Raw genomic sequence first — 14,094 nt, 5'->3', positions numbered from 1 at the left:
AGTATGTAGTTCCCACACCTCCCAGCCCATGACCCAGAGAGACCATGTCTATGTGCCAGAGCGATGGCAGACACCAACCTGATGAGGACAATAATTTCTGTACTGGGGGCCCAGCTAAACCTCATCTATGTGTTTCTTTACCTGACTGCTCACTGGGGCCTTTAGCAACAATCACAATGCTTTCCTGGATTTTGTGAGCTACTCTACCAAAGATTTCGGCCCAAGAAGGGAGTCTTGGGACTCCATGACTTGTACCCAAGTGAGACAGACACATGTTGCAGTTAACCTGTAATAATCATCTGAAACAGGGCACATTCAGTCTTGTGGACCTGAGCCCTAGCCTTTGGGTCTGTGCTAACTCCAGGGGATGTCAGAGTTGCACTGGCTTGTGTGATTTCCAGAGGGCATTGCAGAAATATCTGTTGGAGTACAAAACCCCACACAGCAGGTCACAGGTCATATACATGCCCTGAGTTGGTGAGATTAGTGGGAAGAAGGAAGTGAACCACATGGACATGCAAGGACTTGAAGTGCTGAAGCCGGTCTGAAGTGACTTGTGAAGAGTGTCGTGCCAAACAAGTGTCTCTGAGGAAGGGGAACTGTCCTCTAGGCCTGGATAGACGGTCTGGAGGGGTCTGCTCCTCAGTACAGTCCCCTCCCTGGTGGAAGCCTTGAGACCTTGGGAGGTGGGTCAGTCAATCTCCACTCATCTTCCACTTATGTCAAAGGATAATGAAAACGCTCACTACACTCTACTGAGGAAAGTAATGTGTTTATTATTGCTGATTGATCGCAAGGACTACGCTAAAGACGTGAAGTGGTTTGCAGACAGTAAAGATGAGGAGACTGGCTCGGTAGGGAAAGGAGCTTGCTGCCCAAGACTAAGGACCTGATTTTGTGGAAGACACAGGCACATAATGTAAACTTCTATTGTCTCAGCCCTCCTACAGGAAAATGGGAAGTGGAGGCAAAAGACTCTCAGGAGGGTCATGGGCCAGCTGGACTGACAGCAGCAGCAACAACCAAAAGACCCTGTGTTAAACAAAGTAGATAGTGAAGACCAGCACCCGAAACTGTCCTCCAACCTCCAACCTCCACACGACACCTCCATTCACAAACAGGAACGTTCTCTCTCTTTCTCTTCTTTCTCTCTCTCTCTCTCTCTCTCTCTCTCTCTCTCTCTCTCTCTCTCTCAAACACATACACACACACATGCATAACTAATAAAATTAGTACTATGTTGAACATTGTATTCGCACAACCTTATTTCATAAGAACTCTGAGATATATATATATATATATATATATATATATATATATATCACACTCTTTTATTCAAGCTGGGGTAACTGAGGCACAGAGAAGTTAACTACATTGCCCAAATTCAAAATCTCAATGGTCAGCTAGGATGTAGCTCAGCTGATACCATGCTTGCCTAGCACTCATGATGACCAGGGTTTAACACCCAGCACTGTATAAAGAAGGCAGGGTGGTGCATGCTTGTCATCTCAGCACTCGGGAAGTTGATGGCAAAAGAATTTGGAGCTCAAAGTTATCCTTGGCTACACAGTAAATTTAAAGCCCGCCTGGAATACGTAAGAACCCATTTCAATAAAAACAGGCGTGCTCCAGGGTCTGCCTCTTTACTGCCTGTGAACCACTGGAAGTCTTTAGAGTGTTCTTCACAATAAATCGGCAATAATAAGCACATTATTTTACTGAATTCTGTGAGACTGCCAAGCAGGGAGTCGTGGAAACCCACAACTGGTAACCAAGAAGTTGTGAGTAGCCGGGGGACATGCTGCTGACAGCTGTTATCTGAAGCAGGGTTCCGTCTCGGGGGACTGAGCCCCCACCTGTGAGGTCTTTTCTAACTATGGTTGTGTCAGAATTGAGCTGCCTTGAGTCAGATTTCAGCAGATCTCAGTAGACATCACAAGATTTCTTGTCATGTAGTCTCACAAGAAGAGAAATCGTTGGTCGTTGCTTCATTATTTTATGTTTCAGACAGAGTATTTGCATAGCTCAGGCTGACCTCACAAAGATTATGTAGTCCTGGATGGCCTCAAACAAATTACATAGCCAAGGATGATCTTGAACTTCCAATCCTCCTACCTCCACGTTCCGAGTGCTAGGATTATGAGTGTAATCACACCAAGTTTATTCTGTGCTGGGGTTCAAACCCAGGGCTTCACACAAGCTAGACAGGCTCATTGCCCACTGAGCTACATCCCCAGTTCAGGAGAGGTTTTGTTTTGTTTTGCTTTATGTTTTTAAGCTCTGGTTTTTTATATGAAGCAGCTGAGTTTCAGACAAGCAACCCCTTTGCCCTAGGACACCCTGAAGTCAAATTTTGAATCTCAGCTCTGCCTCTGTCTACCATATCTAGTGGTGGGGTACTCAAGTTTCTGAGTGTCAGCTCTACCCGCGCCGTGCAAGCACAACATCTGTTGGCCTTTCCATGCTCGGGCATTGCTGGCACCTAGCCAGAGGATGCTCCTGCTTCCCATGGTGGTCTATGATGGTAACGGCTTGCAGTGTTCACCTTTCCAAAGATTTTCACTGATCTGAGTTCCTAAGACTAGAAGTTTATGGGAGTGCTCACTCGGTGAAAGATTCCCATCAGTACTGTGCCATTTAATACCCTCTTTTTACGTTTGGGGAAACTGAGACCTGGAATAGTAGGAAACAAGAAGAAATGCAAGGACTTCTAAAGCTTCCCGTGGCCATCACAGTGAAGCCATCCCTAAGCTGGCTTCAGCATGTCGTCTCTGGTCCTCAGCTTTGTGTGTCTTCACCAGACTGCTAATGTGCAGACCCCTCCCTGGCCTGCACCCTGTACCCTGGTTCCTCCTGAAGTGTCTTGCTTAGATGGGGTCCTTCCTCCCTCTCCTGAGAAACAGACCTTCCTCCTGACAGTCAGCCCAGGCCTTCAGACAGCTCTCCTTCCTGAGATACCTGCTTCCTACAGAACTCCTCATGAATCACTTCAAACTAGCCTTGGTGCCTCGGGCCCTGGCATGTCCACCGTGTCGAATCCTAAAATCCCTTCCTGTCAACACAGCCTGCCCAGGGACTCAGTGGGGTCAGCAATGCCTCAGATGAGATGAACCTGAGTTTCAAGCCTCCTTTGGCCACCGGCGAGCTCTGCGACCTTAGGAAAGTTGCTCAACCTTCCAAGGCTTGAATGGCCGCAACTGAAAAGCAGGTATTAGAGGAGTGAGTACATAAGGCTTATCAAATACCTGAGACGAAAAAGGCATGGGGAAAGGAGAGAATTGCCTGGGAAGAAATGCAAACCCATTGTTAGATGGCCAGGCTGAAAATCCTTGTGAGTCTCCACCCTGCACTGACACACAGCTTCGCCTTCCTCCCTCTCTGGTCCCTGCATGGCACCCATAGCAACCGAGCAGGTGGCAGGTGGCTATATCACTTTCTCTACCTTATTTGAGAACACAAGCCTTGGCCACATCGCTGAACACAGCTCCTGGTGCAAGGAATCCTGAGAAGCTCTTTGGGGGAGACTTTGTCTGTGGGTGCAGGTGGTAAGGCAAGGCACACAGAGGCAACATAAAAGGAATTACCCCAGATCCCAGCCTCAGGAGCAAAGCTGTCTGGCTGGAACTCCTTCCTCCCATTGCCCTTACAGGTGACCACTACGTAGATACACTTCCAAGAGATGGGAGGTTGTTCAGAGCCGTGCATCCCAAGAGCAGCAAAGTGTTAATGTAGAACCCACACGGAGGGTTCTGCACAAGGTTCAGTGCCCAGATCTTCTCTGAGGATCCAGGTCACCATGTCCAGCCATACTCCTCATTCTACAGGTTGGGAAATTGAGGCCCAGAGAAGGAAAAAGACCAACTTCAGTCCTCAGGGGAATTCAGCAGCCATATCTCATGCCTGCTCTCGGAAGCCCAACCTGAGCAGAAGAAAAACCCAAGGGCGTAACCTCCAGTCCTAAACCCAACCTCTCTCTGTAGGGATGGGAGGGGGTCACCTGCTACCTGCTTCCTCAGGCTGGCTAGAACCCAAGGCTGACCTCAGCCCAGAACAGACAGAAGGTGTATGTCTTCTGCCCTGAAACTATTTAAGGGTTCATAGGGCATGAGCCATCTCAAGGTACAGGCTTCTCCAGGGACAAGGCAGGAGACAAGACTTGACAAGTTCCAAGAACATCTTGACAGCTCCACTGGGGATCCCAGGAAAACAGAAATAGGTACTCCATGCCAGCATGGTGGTTCACACCTATAAACCCAGTAGTCAGGAAGATCAGGAGTTCTAGGTTATTCTTAGCCATATAGGAATTTGAAATCAGGTTGGGGAGATCCTGTCTCAAAAAAGCAAAAACAAGGATAAATGGGGCACTAGAGAAAGACCTCTCTCTCTCTCTCTCTCTCTCTCTCTCTCTCTCTCTCTCTCTCCTCTCCTCTCCTCTCCTCTCCTCTCCTCTCCCCCTTCTCTTCTCCCCCTCCCCTTTCTCACACACACATGCATACACAACATTTTTACATTTATTTGATTACTTATTTGTGTGTGGGAGGGGTGAGGTTGTCTTCAGTGCACCAATGGAGGTCACAGGACAACCTGTGGAGGTTGGTTCTCTCCTCCCAGGTGGATCCTGGAACTCAAACTCTGGTCTTCAGTCTTGGCGGCAAGCCCCTTTTACTCGCTGAGCCACATCACCTGTCAGAGAGGCAACTTCTTCTCCTCCCTAGACTCAGGTCTGGCTGCAGGAGAAAGCAAGCAGATGCCACCCTCAGTCTGTACCCTCTCTTGCCTTACTGCACCTTCGGCAGAGGTGCTTATTGTTTGTTTGGTCTGGTTTGCAGGCTGAAGGCAGAAAAATACTGGCTTGGTTCAGAAGGTCTGAGGCCTCTCCTTGGGGGCCCAAGGTCTGTGAGGCAGAGCCAGAACCAGGCTACAGACTTCCATAACCGGGGCCGAAGGCGACTTGGTATAGAACCTGGCTGTCCTCAGGGCAGGGAGAAGCCTAGATTGCCGTGAATGTCTTGAGCTTCCTTCCATGTGAGCGTAAGCCACGGCACGAGAGACAAAGGTCAGATGCCAGGACCATCTTTCTGACATCATTTCTTTATGACACTTGAACAGACTGCCTGGAGGTCAAGAATAGGTTCCAGTGAGCACACGTCTTTAAAAAGATGTGTCGCGGTGTCTGCTACCTCCTATCACTGGGGGAAAACTGAGGACTTGGGGTCAGAGGGCCTTATCAGGGCCCAGTGTTCCCTTTTCTGGCTTGTGATCTCCTGTCACTGGGGGAAAACTGAGGACCTGGAGTCAGAGGGACTTATCAGGGTCCAGTGTTCCCTTTTCTGGCTTGTGACTTCATTCATATTATTTCACATTCCTGGGCCTCCGCTTCCTTTTACGAAACTGCCTTGGGAAGCTGACACCACTCCACAGTGTTGCTGGGAGACTTAATGAGATGGTATCATGGAAGACCTGCCCATGGCTCAACATAGTATAGCTACTCCGTGAATCCCATTTCCTGCCTCCAGCATAAGGAAGTCTGGTCTCTCTGTGCTGTCTGGAGACGCATTGTCCCTTCAGTCTCCTCAGAAGACTGGGCACTATCTCCATCAAGGGTCTTTGCCCATGGACACAACACCAATCCTCTCCAGAGGCTTGGTGCTTTCCTTAAAGACCAGGTAGAGCTTCCTTCAGCCTTCTCCTCCCAGCAGGACTAAAGGCTTCTCCCTTCCATTCCCAGCCTTCACCCAGACCTGACAGCCCAGCCGAGCCACCCAGCCCTCTTCACCCTCTCTTCTCCTACACTCTGATCCAGCCAATGGGATCTGGGCTCAGAGGATGTAGCCCAGAACAGAGGCAATAAGCTGGGGTATGTGGACACTGCTACTGTAATGGGCTCTGGGAGATACTGGGAATTGCGAGCAGGCACAGAGAACTGGATCAAGGAAAACAGCAAAGGCAGAGTTACTTTTAGTCTTGAGAAAATCAAAGGGGACTTCTTGAAGGCAGCGTCTTTCCCTCTAGGTGACTTATGTGCCCTTTAGAAAGGGGTGTCTGCTTCAAAGGGAGAAAGTACAACTTTACAGAGGGACAGAGATGGACTTGGTTGGTCATCTTGAAGGCTAAACGTGCCCAGTTAGACAGAAAGGAATGTTCAGGGTGTGCGGTAAGGACGGAAGCCAGGAACAGGGTCTCTCAACAAACTGTGATAGGACACAGCCTAGGATACCAGAACAAGACCTGGTTAAGAAGTCAGGGACGTATGAGGTCCAGTCCAGCCCTAATGCTTACTGCCCATCCACCAGGCTACCAAGCAAGGTGTTCATCTCTACAAGAGCAGGGTCCTCATCTCTAAGATGAAAAGAACAAACCCTGATCACCTACGGGGGTGAGTACTGAATCAGACACATGGACGAGTGTGCCTAGCATAGTGTCAGCCAAATACAGCAGTCACCTGAAAACAATTATTAAACACATGTTCTGTACTAGGTAGCCCAAAGTACCCTACTGTCCCAGCCCCACTTCTGCCCTTCCCAGTTCTCCCCATCTCATGGGATAAAGCAGAAAAGTGAGCTATTCTGGGCCCACGGCACTCTGCACGCTCAAGAATGGGTAAGTACACTCTCAAGGAAGTGGTGTTGGCACACGCCTTTAATCCCAGCACTTGGGAGGCAGAGGTAGGTGAATCTCTGTGAGTTCGAGGCCAGCCTGGTCTACAGAGCGAGTTCCAGGACAGTCAGGGCTACACAAAGAAACCCTGTTCAAAAAAAAAAAAAAAGTATGATCATTCAAGGAGAAAAAGTAAAAGAAACATAGAGGTAAGTGTCAGAATGGCGACCTCCTCGGATCCGGACGCCACCAAGACATACTGAACTCAAGACCACGAGGTATTGGTGAAGAGGAAAGTGATTCTTTATTGAAGGGACAAACACACAAAGGTCAGTTGTGACGTGCACCTCCACACTCAAAAGGAAGCAGGGAGAGCGGCAATAGGGAGAACAGGTAGCGCCCAGGAAAGAGAAGCACGGAGACCCTCTTTAGGTCACTCTCTGAAGGCACGGACTGGAGTCTGCTTTTCCATCTCTGGCCAGTGCCTCTTTCAGCCCAGGGAGAGCAGGGGTGCCAAGGGTCTTTTCTCCTACACCAGATACTTAGATTTCTCTCTTCCGGGAAGAAACCACCTTTCCATCGACTGATTCCTCCACACTAATGTGGAAATTGCTGCTGCTGCTGCTGCCACCACCGCCGCCACCTCCCAGGGAGGCTGCAGAAACAAAAAACAGGCTTCTGCATGGAGGACTTCCAGAAACAGGCTTAGACCCTGGGAAAATGGACAGCACCTCTGCAAAAAGCCACTGGTCAATCCCCCTGGAGCTGCCAGGAGGTCTGGTGAATTGCTTATCAGAGGTGAGAGCTGGTAATCTAAGGAATGCCCAGCAGTGCACGTTATGGGGGATTTTAAGCTATGCACAAACAGGAGTTACAGTGTGTGTGGTATCACACCAGCATTACAGTGAGACCAGGTAGAAAGGCAACCCCTGATCAAAGCCTGCTCAGTCTGGAATGTTCTTAGGAAACTTCTAATCTCAATCCCACCCAGAGTCCTTGGGGCAGGAGGATGTCCTGGAGCAGGAAAACCCCGATTTATTGGGACATGTGTCTCTTCCTCCTTCCTCCCCACTGTGAGTAGTATGGTGCTGCCAATACTCTGCTCCCACCCACACCAAAGGGTTTTACCCTCTCTCACCTTCCCTGACACCAATGCCAGCCATCCTAAAAGAGAAGGGACACCGGATGTTAGTTAAAGAAGGAAGCTCCAGTCTCCCAAAGGGAGTCCTCTCCACTCACACCACATGTGACTTTTCTAAGGACATGGGCATCCTGGTGATCAGTCCCTCAGGCCTGACATCGCAAACAGGCAGACTGGGAGCTGTCGTCCTGCCGTGTCCATCATTTCCAGGCAAAACATGGGTCCAGGGAGTAGAAGCGATACACCGGAAGTAACAACCGAACACCGGAACAGAGACTCCTGGCTCCTTAGGTCTCTTTCCACTCAATAAAGCACATCTTGGGATAGCCCGATTTCCTCTTCTGATGGCCCTGAACCCCAGCCCATCCATCCCCCTCCTTTCTCTCCCTGCACCTGTACACCTACTTGGCATCCTGGCCCTCGAGCAGGCTGCGGTAGGTGGCGATCTCCTGCTCCAGCCGAGTCTTGATGTCCAGCAGCATGTTGTACTCCTGGTTCTGAGCTTCCATCTCGTTGCGGAGCTCACTCAGCTGGGCCTCCAGGCTGCTGATGAGTCCCTGGATCTGCTGCAGCTGTGTGGCGTAGCGGCACTCCACCTCTGCCAGAGAGTTCTCCAGCCCGGCTTTCTGGTGGGGCAACAGAGCCATAGACCCTTCAGGCTAGAAGGCAACCCACTGAAGGTAGAGGGGTAGGGAGAGGGGGGTGGTATGGAGAGTCCGGAATGACAGGAACATGTGGGTGGGGGGGGAGGCTTTACCAGCCATGGAAGATGGGTACATGTATCACCCAATAGGGCCAGTGTGACCATACCATGCTGAGTTGAGACTGCAGCTCGATCTCTAGCCCCTGCATGGTGCGTCTCAGGTCTGTGATCTCCGTCTTGCTGGTCTGGATCATTTCTGTATTGGAGGCTACCTCCTTGTTCAGCTCTTCAGTCTGCAAGTCACCCATGAGAAACATGAACCTCATGGGCCTCCTTAGAGACCCATAGAATCGGGAGGAGTGGGAGAGCGGGGGGGTGGGGTGGGGTGGGGGAAAAGTCAGACCCACCTTACTGAAGAACCAAGCCTCTGCATCCCGGCGGTTTTTCTCTGCAATGGCCTCATACTGTTCCCTCATCTCAGCCAGCACGTGGGTCAGGTCCACCCCAGGTGCTGCGTCCATCTCCACGTTGACCTGGCCAGCCAGCTGACTGCTGAACTCTTTCATCTCCTGCAGGGTGGGGCGGGGAGGGGGAACAGGCCGGTGAACCATTTAAAGACCAGGCTATAAAACAGACCTAAGAATCTTGAGTCCTGGGGCTGACCCTGACTGTCTCTAAATCACAGTGTGACCTTAACACCTCACATCACCCCATTCCTGTTCCCCATTGGAGCATATGGAACCCTCAGATCTGAAGAGTTCTTTTGCCCTGGGTCCTATGAAACAAGGACCTTCAGAGAATAAGCCCATGAAGCCAACCAATCCTGCAGTTCACACCTAGCCTGGCCTTGGGTCCAGATTACCAGAGAATAGTGCCCCCATTTCCTCCAGGGCCCCTGAGGTGTATTTCCAAACCACTAAGCCCTGGTGGACTGAGACAAAAGACCTGTGGTCCTGCTCTTCTTCCTACCACCCTGCCCTGCTGTCACCTCCTCGTGGTTCTTCTTCAGGTAGGCCAGCTCCTCATTCAATTGCTCAATCTGCATCTCCAGGTCGGTCCTGGCCAGGGTCAGCTCATCCAGCACCCTGCGCAGGCCGTTGATGTCAGCCTCCACGCTCTGGCGCAGGGCCAGCTCATTCTCATACCTGGGGAATGGAAAGGCATCAAAGTCGGGAAAGGTGAGGGGCCCGGGTTTCTGAGTCAGAGAGGAGAAAGGCTGAGTAGAGGGGGTGCCATAAGCAGGGCTGTCGCAGTGGGAACACACTTGAGCCTGAAGTCATCCGCTGCCAGCCTGGCATTGTCAATCTCCAGGATGACACGTGAGTTGTCGATGGTGGCAGCCAGTATCTGCAGGAGACAGAGAGTTGTACCTAAGGGCTGCTGCTTTTTCTGTCCTGTGCCCAAGTCCCCCTTTACCAACCACTCCCCTGCATCGCTTCCTGTGTGCTGCAGTTGTACTGACCCGTGCTACCTCTCCTGTGACACCTTCAAGGCACAGAAAACTAGGGAGGCAGCATTGCCTGGGATTGCCTGTGGGACGTGGCTAGCCAAGGCCATGCTGCAACGGCTACATTGGCTCTGTCCAGTACGAGACACTATACCAGTGTCTTCTTGGGCACAGATCACAGTGGCTGCCTCCTGCATGCCTTGACAGCGCTCTTCGTCTCCAAAACACTGCAATCATTGAGAACTTGGACAGCAGCTAAGGAAAGCATTTACAACTAAGGAAAACAGTTCTAGTCAGTAAAAGGGAAAGTGAGGGGGTGGCACAGCCTGTATTAAGTTCCCTGCGCTCCTAAGATCCAACAATGCTTTCAGCAATAAAGACATCCTCGAGAGTTGAAGCAGCCAACGGTTCTGGTACTTAGGACTCGTGAGGCTGCTCCTGAACAGCATGCAGATTAAAAGTAAAAGCAATAGTTTACAAAAATCCCTGTGAGTGTTCGTGGGGCGGGGAGAAGGAGTTGCTCTCTTTTGTTGCCCCCATCTGCAGCCCTATGTATCCAAATCAAGACCACTCCCTCCCCCAGCATCACGTAGAACAGATGCGTTCCCACGTGTGCCTTGAAAGCAGGTGGACCCCAGGCCATACAGCAGGAAAGGCTTCTCTTAGCAGTAGTGTTGATGTTACAGATGTGTACAGCGTCCCAGCCGCCTGTTTCCCTCTGTCTGACATAGGAGGACTTACTTTGTCCCGGATCTCTTCTATGGTCTTGAAGTAGTGGCTGTAGTCTCGCTCTGGACTGGCTGGGCTCTGCTTCTGGTACCAGTCTCGGATCTTCACCTCCAACTCCGTGTTAGCCTGCTCCAGGGCACGGACCTTGTCCAGGTAGGATGCCAGGCGGTCATTGAGGTTCTGCATGGTGATCTTCTCATTGCCAGAAAGGAGACCTCCATCGCCGCCACCAAAGTCACCAAAGCCACCGCCAAAACCCCCACCGAAGGCTCCACCAAAACCGCTACCAGCACCACCAAAACCACAACTCATAGCGCCTCCATATCCCCCTCCTGCCCCCGAGGAGACAAACCTAGCAGAAGAAGCAGAGAGACTTCGGCTCCCACCACCCCCATAGAGACTCCCTCCACCGAAGCTGCCTCCGCCAGCACGGAGGGAACCCCCTCGGGTCGAGCCACCGCCAAAGGTGGAAGAAGTTTGCAGGAATGTGGTAGCCATGGTCAGGCAGCCTGTGCCTCCGTGTCCTTGAAAGAAGGAGAGACTCGAGCAGGAGCTTCTGAGCTGGGCTGAAACCAGGCTTCAGTGCTGTCCCCCTAGCCAGGGACTCCTTATATACCCTTAGGAGGGGGTGGGGGCCTCGCCTCCTCCCCCTGAGTGGAGCCAACTCCTCTGCCTTCCAGACAAACACAGCTGCCTGCACACCTCCACAAGGCTCACTTGTGGGGAAGTTTTCTTTTCTTTTCTTTTTTTTTTTCCTTAATGCAACAAAAGAGATGATTCAGAATTAATGGGGTTTTGCTCTAGGCCACATTTTAACACTTGGATTACAGGTTCATTTCTTACTCCAGGAAGAAGAGAGCCACAAGAGCAAATCCTCAGCATAGCACAGCTCCTGAGGTTCTCTCGTGTCCCACCCTGTTAGAGCAGCCGGGTCAGCTCTGTCCCCCTCAGCTAGCGTGTGAGCCTCCCCCCCGAGATAGACAGCTCCCTGCTCTCAGTTTCTCCCGTCGCTGCTCTGTACTCCCTTCTCGAAGGCCCTGTGCATGAGCCTTCAAAACATGGAAGTCCCTAGGAATGAGAACACAGGTGACCACAGGGCAGCCTGAGGATAGGGTCTTGAGTCAAGTTTCCACTAAGGTGGCCAGAAAAGCCAGTACCCGTCCCTCTTTCCCATCCCTGATGCCTGGGAATGTTCTCTCCTCTCACTATCCCTTCCACCACTCCAATCCCAGAAGTCCCTCCTGCCTCTTCAGTTCCCCCCAGCTCATGGTCCTGGCTAGTTGACAAAAGCCCAGAAGGCTCAGGTTGACAGGAGTCTGACTGATAATCCTGTCACCTGCCAACTGCACATGTCACTGAACCTTTGCTTGCTCCCAAGACGCGTTGGGGCAAACCCCTGCAGATAAGACTCAGGCAAGTTCCAGAAAGCCCCCGCCTTCTCCAGCAAGAGACATGTCCCTGCTTAGCAGGGCCAGATTAGCCCCCATTTGCCTTTGTCAACTGCTGCCAACTGGGGAGGGGCTGAGTTAGAGGCCCTGTGTGCCTAAGTGCTGGGAGGAATGCGGGGGCAGGGGGGCTGGCAAGCAGGTGGAAGGCATCAGAGCTCAGAAGCCAAGGAATCAGTCCCGTGGAATACCGAGGCCGAAAAGGACAGGCGCACATTCAGGAGGATCCTCTGCCACCGGTTCAATAGCGCTATTTCTCTAAGACAATGGCCCTGTGGGTGGTGCCACTCATCCCGGAGAGAGGCCAGAGGAGGGCTCCTCATGGGGACTGCAATACAGGAAGGTGAATAGGGGTCTGGCCTGCCATGGGTCTGTGTTTAAACCCCATTTCTACCAATGACTCCTGTGAAACACATGTCGCTTTTTAAGGCTTGGCTTCTTTGTGATATACGACATTTTTATGGGAGGTGCTGAGACTCACGATTCCCATCCTGCTGCCCCCACCCCCCGACTCCCTGAGTCATCTGTTGGAGGGAAATGATGGCTGCAAGTCTGACACCTGGACCCCCTGAGAACCCTCCTCGGACTTGGAGCATTCTCAGGCTCGGCAGCTCCAGCTAGCCATCAGATGACCCTTCTTTTGGCTGTAACAGGATAATCCTCTACTTCTGCCCCAGACTTTCAGGACTGACAAAGTACTTTTGTATCCACAATCCCCTCTAATCCTGTGATACAATGCACAACTGTAGCCCGAGTTTCAGAAGGAACAAAATTAAGACTCGAAGGGACGATGCTGTGAACACAGGACGGCCCACCTGAAAAGGGGATTACCAGGACCATGTCAGCCCTTTGATACCCCCACTCCCACCCACCCACCCAAGCAAGATACAGAAAACTTTCCTGTTATCTGATCTGGGTTAAAAGAACTACAGGCCTCGGGGAGAGGGCTCCCCGGCAGCTTCACAGCAAGCCAGGCATCCTAGGGCTGGCTCCAGACAGTATAGTATTGTCTTATGGGTGGGAGGATATTGTCTTTTCCTTCCATAGAAAAATAATCAAACCAAGATCAGTCAGAGCTCATTAAAACCTCTGCAGACACGGCGGCCCCAGCAATTAACACAGAGAACAATTAATCTTCCATCACCCCCGGGGTGAGGGAGAACTGGACTCTAGCCAGCTTCTCTTCTGCGCCCTTACACCCCGCTAGCAGCCCTTGGGGAGACTTTCCTTACACTCTCTGGCCCAAGTCAGGAGTGACACCTGCCTTCTTCTCTGGCCTAATTTAAAAGAAAGTAGTCTCTAATCTTGGGGCTGGAGAGATGGCTCAGTCAATAGAGTATTCCCACACACAAGCACGAAGATCTGAGTCAGGATCCCCAGTCCCCATGTGAGGGCCAGGTACGGTGCTAAAGGTTTATCTCCCCCCCCCCAGCACAGGATTATAAACCCTGGGGGTGGGGGAAGGAGAAGTAGATCACTGAAGCTCACTGGCCAGCCAGTCCAGCCCAATCAGTGAGCTCCTATCTCAGAGAATGACCCTCTCTCAAAAACCAAGATGGAAAGAGGTTGGAGAACAACTCTGGCCTTCACATGCTTGCACACATGAAAGGAAGGAAAGAAGAAAGGAAGGAAGAAAGGGAAGGAGGGAGGAAGGCCCTGATCTCAGTCCGAACAGCTACTGTAAGCACATATCTGAGTAAGGTTTGGAGCGTCTTCATCAGCAGCCTGGGTAGATAGGTGCCTGTTTCTGGTCTTTGCCCACAGTAGCCAAACAGGTGTCTCTGGAACAGGCCCTCCCTCTTTGAGATGAGGCCATGCTGCCCACTGGGGTCTATCTCGGAGGTGACTTGGTCTCTCTGAGCCTGGATCGTGGTTCAAAATGGCTTGTCAGGCCCCAACACCATAGTGATGCCTAAACATTAGCTCTCATTCCCACCGTCCCTGCCCTCAAGATCGTTCCAGGGAGAGAGACGTCAGCCTCTAACCTTAGAGTCCCACCTTTCCATTTTCTACCAGGTATATGACTCTGTGCAATGATCTGGCCTCTTTTTGAGTTTCCATCTATGCCGGGAAAATGGAAATAGCTCCATAC

At 51.4% G+C, this 14,094-nt stretch overlaps 1 protein-coding gene across 1 annotated transcript; it reads right to left on the bottom strand.

Moving 5' to 3' along the window:
• Window positions 1–6,876: 6,876 nt before the first annotated feature.
• Krt15 (keratin 15) lies at window positions 6,877–11,146 on the bottom strand. Its single transcript, XM_048450573.3, has 8 exons — window positions 10,570–11,146; window positions 9,646–9,728; window positions 9,370–9,526; window positions 8,789–8,950; window positions 8,549–8,674; window positions 8,144–8,364; window positions 7,736–7,761; window positions 6,877–7,252 (listed from the first exon to the last, which is right to left on the bottom strand). Exons 1-8 carry the CDS (start codon window positions 11,053–11,055, stop codon window positions 7,140–7,142), a joined length of 1,374 nt encoding a protein of 457 aa, XP_048306530.3. The 5' UTR covers window positions 11,056–11,146; the 3' UTR covers window positions 6,877–7,139.
• Window positions 11,147–14,094: the final 2,948 nt, after the last annotated feature.

This window comes from Myodes glareolus, chromosome 9 (assembly GCF_982192425.1).
Source record: "Myodes glareolus chromosome 9, mMyoGla1.1, whole genome shotgun sequence".
NCBI lineage: Eukaryota > Metazoa > Chordata > Mammalia > Rodentia > Cricetidae > Myodes > Myodes glareolus.
Note: the sequence above shows the minus strand (reverse complement) of the source record. Positions and strands in the feature narration are given on the sequence as shown.

Excerpts from the sequence above, each read along its gene's own strand:
- Krt15 (XM_048450573.3), bottom strand. The coding sequence starts at position 11,055 with ATGGCTACCACATTCCTGCAAACTTCTTCCACCTTTGGCGGTGGCTCG. Across the intron at positions 8,951-9,369 it reads TGAAGAAGAACCACGAGGAG|GAGATGAAAGAGTTCAGCAG; the intron begins GTGACAGCAGGG and ends CCCACCCTGCAG. Across the intron at positions 8,365-8,548 it reads TGCAGTCTCAACTCAGCATG|AAAGCCGGGCTGGAGAACTC; the intron begins GTATGGTCACAC and ends TTGCCCCACCAG.